This window comes from Podarcis liolepis (assembly GCF_965112155.1).
Source record: "Podarcis liolepis genome assembly, chromosome: 8".
In the NCBI taxonomy this organism is placed as follows: domain Eukaryota; kingdom Metazoa; phylum Chordata; class Lepidosauria; order Squamata; family Lacertidae; genus Podarcis; species Podarcis liolepis.
This window is the reverse complement of record NC_139560.1, coordinates 78,970,436-78,980,167: the sequence shown is the minus strand read 5'-3', so window position 1 is coordinate 78,980,167 and position 9,732 is coordinate 78,970,436. Positions and strand designations below refer to the sequence as shown.

Genomic DNA, 9,732 nt, shown 5'->3' with positions numbered 1-9,732 from the left:
GCAGGCCTGGAGGAGACAGTTGAGGGCTAGGCCATGAGACTAGGAGCAAGGCATGGGAATAAATGAGAGTAAGACAGCCACACAGGTTCACCTCTGCATGTTTAGAGGAAGTTAATGGAAAAAGTGCATTGTCCCTGAGGGAAACGAAAGAATAGGTGGTGGAACTCTGAACGTGAAGCCAAACGCCTCAAGTCTTTCCCAAGCGCCCCTCGGCTTGTGCCCAGCCAACCTTTTAACTTTGAAAAACCAAAACAAAGAAATGATAATAATAACAAGAATAATCCGTGCGTCACGTGTGTGTGTGAAAGAGAGGGGCACCTGAGCACGCCACCGCCTCGAGGAAAGGGGCAGACGCCGCTGCGCCCCCTGCCTCGCGCCAAGCCGTCCCTTTCCCGCCTTCCCCAGCGGCCCTCTTTCCTCTCCCACCCGCCCCAGCCCGCCTTCCAATGGGCTGCTGGACGTGCCCAAACCCTGCATCTCCTCCTGCGTCTCGCGTTGGTGTGCGTCGTCTCCTCAGCAGAAGAGCCGCCGTCCCCCAGCGGCAGCCGACCAGCCCTCTCCCTCCGCCGCCGGGGAGGAAGGCAGGGCAGGAGCCGGGCGAGCGAGCCAAGAAGCCCAGTAGCGGGAGCCGAGAGGTGGCAGAAGGATTTGGGCGGGCGCACGGAGGGGCTCTCGCCTCCTGCATCCAGCCGCCGCCGCCGCCGCCGCCGCCGTTTCCCCCCTTTTGGCCGGTTTGTGCGCGCCACTCTGCGCGCGCTGTGTGGCGCGGCGTGGTGTCTGCTTGCAGCAGCGGCGGCGGCGGCAACGGAGAAGCACGGCAGCGGCGGGAGGGCTCCGGGGGAATGCGGCACTAGCGTCCCCAGCCTTGTGGAAGAGCCGAGAACCCCCCTCCCGCCCCAATTGTTTTTCCCTCAGCCCTCGTCGCGTTTACGCGTCGCCTCCGGAACCTGCACGGGAGCAGGGAGGCAAGCGCGCGCCCTCGCCCAGCCTGGCTGCGGCTGAGTGAGGGGCTGAGGAGGCGCCCTCGCCCGCCGCTTGTGGACTTGGGGGTGGGGTGGGTGGGAAACGGGGGTGGCGGGCAGCGGCTCCGTCGCTGCTGCTGCTGCTGCTTAGTGGTTCCATTTGGCCGCCCCGAGGAAGGAGCCGGCGCCATTGCCAGGAGGATTAGAGCCGGGGGGGCCGCAGCGTGCGCGCCCCTTCCTCCCTGCCGGGGCCATTGCCTGGCAGAGGGCAGCGGGCGCCCTCGTGCTTGTGCCCCCCTGACCTCTCCCGCAGGATGCCTGCCTTGCCCCGGCGGCCCAGCGCGGCCACCACCTCTGCCTTGCTCCTGCTGCTGCTGCTGCTCCTGCAGCCGCCGCCGCCGCTGGTCTCCTCGGCTTGGTCGCGAAGCAACTCCCGGGTGCCGGCGGGGTCGCTGCCCAACGCCGCCGCCACGACCCCCATCGCCATCATGGGCTTGATGCCGCTCAGCGACTCGGTGGAGAAGGGCAGGATCGGCCGGGGGGTGCTGCCGGCCATGCAACTGGCCATGGAGCAGATCCTCAACGAGTCCTTGCTCGACCCTTACTCGCTGGACCTGCGCTACTACGACACCGAGGTGAGTGGGGCGGGAGGGGGCTCTCTCGGCGTGGCCAGCGCCGGGCACCTTTCGGCGTGGCGGGAGGGCGACACAGTCCCGTTGCCTTTACGCCGGATGGATGGGGCAGAAGGTGGGACCTGCCGCTGCCAGAGCCTTGGATGCCGACCTGCAGCCAGCTGTTTGGCATGGGATGGCAGGATGAGTGCTTCCAAGGGGAGGCCACCCGTTTAGATGGAGTCACTCGAGTTCCTGTTTGGGTTCCTCCTTATAAATGCATATATAATTTAGATGCTATGCTGCAAGAAGCAGCGCCTGGCCTTGGGCAGAAGCTGTGCGAGTCCAAAAGGGAAAGAGGAAATCCTGTTGGAAGGGACTCCAGCTGTTTCAAAGGGAATCACTCCGATCCGTGTTTGTGTACCTCTCCAGAGCCCTTTCCCCCGCTGCCAGTCTGCAGCAACAGCAGAGGCTGGCTTTGGATGGAAACGATGCAAGGCGGAAAAAAGGCATTTGGAAGAGACTCCAGCTGCTTGGAACGGAATCACTTCGGATCTGATTCTCGCTGCCCCCACCCCTTTTGACATGCTCAGTGGCCTGGCTTCCACCACGCCACCAGAGGCTGGTGTTTAGCGAATTTGCAGCTGGTTTCCCGCGGGCAGCTGCTTCCTGGCCCAGCAGCCTGGGCTCAAACCTGCAGCCCTTGGCGTGCCGAGAAAGCGCCGCCCGTTATTTAAGCAACAGATGCACGTCAGGGATTTGTGGTTGGCGAGCCGCGAGCAGGCGCTTGGCCACCCGCATAGCTGAGCTTGAGCTGAGCTGCAGCGTTTGCGTACTTGGAGCGCCACTTGATGCTCTCCGTGAACTCCTGAAGGGCGAGCGGGAGGCCAGTCGGATTTCTAGCGCTTAGCGGGGAAGGGGAAGGCAAGGCAGCAGAGGGATGCGGCGGGTGGGGTGGCTTGCCCTCCCCCCTCAAGCGATGCGAGGGGGCAAAGAGAGGAGGATGCCGGCGGCTCCGTCTTTCAGGAGCAGCTGTTGTGATCCGTGGACACGCTTGCCCCCTTCGGAGCGTCCTCTCCTTTGCGCTCCTCTTGGCGCACTCTCCTCTCTTGTCTCAGTTCGCGCTAGCTGGTTGGCAGGTACGGTGGCACACAAGACACAGAGGGGCTTGTTGGTAAACGGGGAAAGGATGAAGAAGAAAAGTGCGCGAGGATTTGGCTGGCATTCTTTCATCAGTCGGTTGTGCAAAACCAATCAGCTAGTGCCCAGAAAGAGTTAATTTTGCAGTCCCCCCCCTCGTCGTCGTCGTCGTTTGTCTGCCATGCATAATTCTTCCTGTTAATGCTGGGTAACACATCTTGTGCACTTAGGCTGGGTGGGCCAAGGGCAAGGGACCGTTGCAGAGCGCTCAGCGGAGAATTCCTTAGGCTGTTCAGTTTTCGTTCCCTGATCATTCACACGAAGTTATCGAGGGGCTTTGTTGCGGACACGTTGGAGGCTTATTGTTTTGTGCTTGGATTTTTTGGTCACAATTCAAGCAAACGTGTTTGCGGCAAATAAATGCTGATTCAATGTTGGACCTTTCCTGAAGGTGGCAGCAGTTTCTTATGTAATACTTATGCCTGACGATCACTGCCAAGATAACCCTGCTGTAAAGAGTGACTACAGAGAAGAAAGGTTAACTGTCCTCGTCCAAAATTTGTCTTAAGGTGACACCATGTAGGCTTCTTCCATTTTGCACTTGGTGTTTGGTAGAAATACAAATCAGGAGCAAACGAACATGCTTCGCTGTCATATACTTCATTGCACCTTTTGGTTTTTAAATCACTGTTTTTTTAAAAATATTTTCTGCATCGTTCAACGTAATGCCCTTTCCACATTTGCTTAGAAAGGAAATCAAGGGACAGTAGCATTTAAAATAACCATCTTATGTGGAATTTATGTGTTGAGCAAGGGTACAGCTGTGGTCATAGCAAGACTGTAATTCCTTATCTGTAGAAAACTGAAGGCAGGGTGATTATGATACTTATTTTTGTACAAATATAAACATTTGTCTATAAATTATCACCTTTGGTGTGAATTATTTGAATGAATGGCTTGAAAATGAGATTGTAATGGTAACAAGTAGGCAGGCAGTGCTTATTTCTTCATACGTCAGATGAAGAAAAGTCAAATTTACTTGAAAAGCATTTGGGATTTTGAAAACATTCATTACAACCTAAAATTCAAATAAGGAGGAATCTGTTTCTGTAAGGTTACATTTGCAAGCATATATGAGAAGATATAGGTTGCAATCCTAGACCTGCTTGCCTGGTAGTAAATCCAATTGAACTTAATAGTGCTTACTTTTGAGTGTCACGCATAGGTTCCCACTATTAAACAATCTGCAAAATGTGGAGTTTTGGAAAAGTGAGACCCAAGACTGCAGTCCTTGGTTGATAACTGTAGCATCAACTGAGAGTGTGCACGTGTGAATGTACCATCACAGACAGAACACCACAGGCAGCACTTAAATATCTTATTGATATCAACCTCAGATGAGGCTGCCCCTGGAGTGGGTCACACATTCAGATTCCAGTCATTAGTTTAGGATGCATTCATTCATAGATTCATAGAATCTAATGAACAGATAATGATTACTGTTGGAATGGAGCTAATTGTGATCTTTGAGAAGTTTAAGTATATATAATCTTTCTGTCATGTTTCAATATTAAGGAAAATGCATTATTTGTTGTTGATCTCCCATTCCAGTTTTAATTGTGTATACAGGTAGCTATGTGACTAAATGACCCTTGTGTTGCCTTCCAACTCTGCAATTCTGATTCTAGTTGCTGTAGAATGTGGATGGGTTGCACATCTGAATGCGTGTATTGCTAAATGCAATGAGGCGACATCTGCATCTGAATGTATGTTCATGTTCACCCATAAGTTCCCGATCCACTGACAGAGATCCATGCATGGAAGATGCTTCTGTGTGTGGATCTCCTTTTTCCAAGTGGAGCATGAAGATTTAGTAACATCTTTTTTTAAAAAAAGCACCTTTTTTGTACTCCAGGGAAGAAATCCTGTAAAATACCAAGGCAGACTTTGATCTTCTGAGTAGTCTCATGCTTGTTAACATACATTTCACTCATTTACTGATGTTAAACAGATATTATTAATAGCAAAAAATGTACAAGTTGAGCTAATGGAAATATGGAAAAGGAAGGAAGCATGTGTTCTAGGCATTAAGCAGGTTTTGCATCTGTGAAGAGATGTAGCTATCTCGTCTTTTTCAGTATTTGCCACATGAATTTTTTACTATAAGAAGCTACTGTAGTTATGATGTAGGAAACGGAACTGTATAGTTTCTGAGAGCCATGTCACATGTGACAAGCGCATGAGTGTGAGTCTCTCCACGTATAAATGGCTTACCATGATTGGTGGCCTTGTAGGGGAGCATGCACAATCTTACACCATTGGTCTTCAACTGGTGGGGTGTTAGCACAAACCAGTGACACCCAGCACTGCATGTCTCATTTTTTTCTTTTGGTAAAACCTTTTTCTAACATAAAGAGGTTGTGTATATGAATGGAGGACATGGGTGGGGGCGTTGCCTTCCCTTGTATTTACTTTCCACCAGTTACTTCCCAGGAATGCACTGTTGCTTGCTAACTCACTTGTACTTCACTCTGAATGGGTTTGTGCTCTTGGCATAGATACCTATTAACCAGGTTTATCAGCTGAACCTGTTCAATAGGTGTCTATGTCAAGGGCACAATCCCATTTATATAAAGCTGGGATGTCCAACAGGTCGATCACGATCTACTGGTAGATCCCTGCGAGGTTTTGATAGATCGTGGTCAATCTCTGGCTCCCTTTCCTTAGCATCACTATAACTGACTCCTGCCTTGGCCCACCCTCCATTGTTGTTTGATCTCTGGAAGGGAAGACTTTGTCTGTGCTGCTGTTTTCATCCATAGCGATCTTATTGTGAGTGACCTTACCCCTTTGTCCCTTGCCTTTAACCCCTCCCAAAAAACAGAAGTCCCCCCAAAAAGCTTTTTTTAACCCCTAAAAAACAACGGGACTCCTCCTCCGTTTTCAACTTTCGGCTGAAAACGGGGGTAGATCACTGCCAGTTTTTAATTCTGAAAGTAGATCACAGTCTCTTGAGAGCTGGTCACCCCTGATATAAAACAACCAAAGGGTGTGATTCTTTGACTTGGGTCGATATAGGTAATGTATAGATTTATTTTCAGAACAATTGCTCTTAAAGAGCACATTGTATTTTACAGTCTAATCTCGAGTCCTGCCAAGAACAAGACTGTATCCTTTATTTCCTCCCCAATGAATTTGTTTGCCCTAGAATTGTAGAGTTGGAAGGGACAACAAGGGTCATCTAGTCCAACCCCCTGAAATGTAGGAATCTTTTGCCCAACGTGGGGCTCGAACCCATGACCCCGAAATTAAGAGTCTTGTGTTCTACTGACTGAACTGTGTTGTAATATGAACAATACCAAATGATGCCCCCTAACAGAAAATGTCGGTCCTATTGCTGCAGGCTAGGGTTAAAGGCAGATCTTGTGGCTAAAACATCTGACACCATGGGTGGGTTTCAGTGTAATGCTAAGTGGGTATGCATGAGTGGAACAAAGTCAACTTGCCTAATGGGGCTTTCCCCCACTCTCTTCCTATGTGTGCCCCCAAACCCATGATGGATTTTCACCAGCCTTCCAGAACAGATTTAGGGGGCGCAGGGGGAGGAGAAGGGGGAAAGCCCCATTGCATGAGCACACCTCATTCTGCTCATGCAGCAACTTAGTTAAATCCTGCCTTCTTCTTCTTTTCAAGGCAAAAAATGATATACATATAGGAAATAAGAAGCAAATGCAAAAAGAAATACAGTGTTGACCGTGGAGCTGTCCGTGGTTCTAGATCTCTTGAGACCTGTGCCTGCAAAGTGGAGTTGCCCAGCAGTGTAAAAATCACATACTGCTAATATATTCTTGCTTTATTGCATTAGGGTTCATTTATTAAACATTATAAATTGCTCGATATATAGTGATTGCTGTTAACAGAAGTCTGTCAGAGGTTTTTATGTGCAGAAAGGTTAATACCGTCCATTTCTTAGTTGCTCCATTACATAAGGAATGAATGAAGAAGTGATATGCTGTGCTTACCTGAACTGAGTTGTAATGGATGGGTGTGTTTGGTGCCTTGTACTGCACTGTGAGTGGTAAATTGTACAGATTATTTCTTAAATAGCGAATAAAAATTGTTCTGAAAAGGTGCTTTTGTTTTTCTGTTGAGGCATCAGCACAAGCTCTCTCTCCCGCACTCCTGGGATGATAACAAGATCCTATGGTGGCCCTACTTGTTGCCTGACAAATTTTCCATAGTTTCGAGAACATTGGTCTCATTATTTGAAAGTGTGGTTGATAGCCAGAATGATCTATTACTGGCTTATGAGTCATCAGGTCCAATTTTGTCAGAACATCACGTGACAGTTTCTGTGTGCTAACACGTTAGGGAACAAAAAGTTAGGCTTTGAATTTAGGACTTTGGTAGTAATTCACAGAGCATAAGGCTACCCGCACGGGAACTTCAAGTACAGTGTTGCATTGCCCTGCTCAATAGGTTGAAGCCAATGGGACAAGCAGTGGGTGGGCCCTGGAAATGACAGCTCATTGCTCAGGAGAAGTGGTGGCTGGATCATCTTCCTTCCAGGAAAGTTCAGGAGGACACTTGGAGGGGGGAAAGAGAAAAGAGACGCACCAGCTCTCTTTCCCCTGAAGTAATGTGCTCTAATACGGGACGTGGGTGGTGCTGTGGGTTAAACCACAGAGCCTAGGACTTGCCAATCAGAAGGTCGGCGGTTTGAATCCATGCAACGGGGTGAGCTCCCGTCGCTCTGTCCCAGTCCCTGCCAACCTAGCAGTTCGAAAGCACATCAATGTGCAAGTAGATAAATAGGTACCGCTCCGGCAGGAAGGTAAACGGCATTTCCGTGCACTGCTCTGGTTCGCCAGAAGCGGCTTAGTCATGCTGGCCACATGACCTGGAAGCTGTACGTCGGCTCCCTCGGCCAATAAAGCGAGATGAGCGCTACAACCCCAGAATCGGCCACGACTGGACCTAATGGTCAGGGGTCCCTTTACCTTTACCTTTAATGTGCTCCAGTACTGGGCTGTTGAACTCAAAGGCTGAAATCCGCATACAAACCGCTTAGCTCTTAATTATTGGGATGTAAACACCCTAAATGTGTGCAGGGTTGTGGCAAGGATCTTTTAAACACTGTGCAGAAAATATTGAATGTGAAATAAATTTATCTTAAAAATGATTGGTGACATGCTGTCATTTTCAGTGTGGTGCCTATATTTGAAGTTGTTCCATTTCAGTGAATTAAACCCAATATTTAAATTGGCTTAATGAATTTTTCATTCAAAAGCATTGTACACCATTTTTGTTCAGGGTCATGTTTGGTGGCAAGGCTAAAGAGGTACAGAGAATTTTTTTTTAAAAAAAGTTATCCATCCAAAGGTTTTGTGGTGGGATGGGCTACAAGCCCGAATGAATTAATGAAGTAACAAATGCATTAATGAAAGAGATTAAATTTAGCAGCACACGAGGAACAGAATGCAGCATTTTTCATCTTGCAAGCAAATAAGTTTAGCACGCGCTTACAAATAATTGTATTTCTACTAATCAATAGCACTGAAAAGAAAGTTAAAACAATACTGCCATGTTTCTAAGTCAGGACCTAATCTATTGCAGTTGCTTTAATTTCTCTGTAAAGCATGATTAGGGCCTTATGAAAATTCTGTACACCATTTGGAGAGAAAAGTAAATGGAGGATTTGGTCTCATGTTTATGGCACAGTTACAGAAGCCCGTACATATTTAGAATAAGGGGCATGGTGTTGCATATATTAGCACTGTTTTTGCTTATGCGCAAAATTTCATACGTTTTGGGGAGGAATTGGTACAGTATCTATAAAGGGATGCTCTGGCTCATTCCTGCCTGGAACCCATGATGCCTGGTGCTGGCTCTTTGGGAGAAACCTGTGGTTAATGAAGTACATGCCTGCTTGCACCTTTTCTCTCTTAACTGGAGAAAAACTATCTTAGCAAGCAGGAGACTCAAGTTCAAACTCCACTTGGCTATGAAGCTGTTGTGAGGATAAAACTGGGAATGGGGATCATATATCTTGCCTTGAGCTCATTGGAGAAAAGGTGGGATATAAATGAAATAAGGTAAAATAAATGTAGTTGGGTCCCTAAATAGGGTTCTAAAATGAAGTTCAGGGCTGCATCCCAATATGGCCTGACTGACACTGAACAAAAAAAAAATCCCCTCCAGTTTTGATTTGACTGTATTTTTGATCAATCTAACAGGGTTTCCTCTTTAATTTCAGAATCAAATATGTTGCCAACAGTCATCCAGTCAGTACCTGTACTAAAAAGAATACAGTGGTACCTCGCAAGACGAATGCCTCGCAAGACGAAAAATGCGCAAGACGAAAGAGTTTTCCGTTTTTTGAGTCGTTCCGCAAGACGAATTTCCCTATGGGCTTGCTTCGCAAGACGAAACGTCTTGCGAGTTCTTGCGAGTTTGTTTCCTTTTTCTTAAAGCCGCTAAGCCGTTAATAGCCGCTATAGCCGATAAGCCGCTAATAGCCGTGCTTCGCAAGACAAAAAAAACCGCAAGAAGAAGAGACTCACAGAACGGATTAATTTCGTCTTGCGAGGCACCACTGCAATTGCTGCAGGTCAGCAATGCCTAGCTTGGTGACTGGGGCTGTTGAGAATTGTAGTCCAAAACATGTGGAGGCTCCCAGATTAGGAAAGACTGAAACATTTTTTTCTGGCATCATGATTTTGATCCTGTGGCCATTGTTGATCCATTTGCTGTTTATTCTGTTCTGTTTTCTGCCTTTTGGTTAGCTCTGTTGTCACCTGTTAGTTCATTAAGCCGTGCAACCTGAAGTATTAGATATGAGGAAGATGGGGACTCTATTCCTTTCTGAACTGGACTTTCTCTCTCCTGCCATTTTCTGCAGGCCACAAAGATCTTGTCTTGACATAACAGGCCTTTTGAGGATAAGAAGTTTTTCCCCCATAAGATATGCTGCTTTTAACAGTTGTACATTTTTCCTTCCCAGTGCTCCATTGCTTTAT

General features: G+C 48.0%; 1 protein-coding gene across 1 annotated transcript in view; it reads left to right on the top strand.

The window, feature by feature from the left end:
• Positions 1-391: 391 nt before the first annotated feature.
• GABBR2 (gamma-aminobutyric acid type B receptor subunit 2) overlaps positions 392-9,732 on the top strand; it is a 288,773-nt gene continuing 279,432 nt past the window's right edge. The window contains exon 1 of the mRNA XM_083519142.1: positions 392-1,597. Coding sequence (XP_083375268.1) covers positions 1,277-1,597 — 321 coding nt within the window. The 5' untranslated portion in view covers positions 392-1,276. The remainder of the gene's footprint in view (positions 1,598-9,732) is intronic.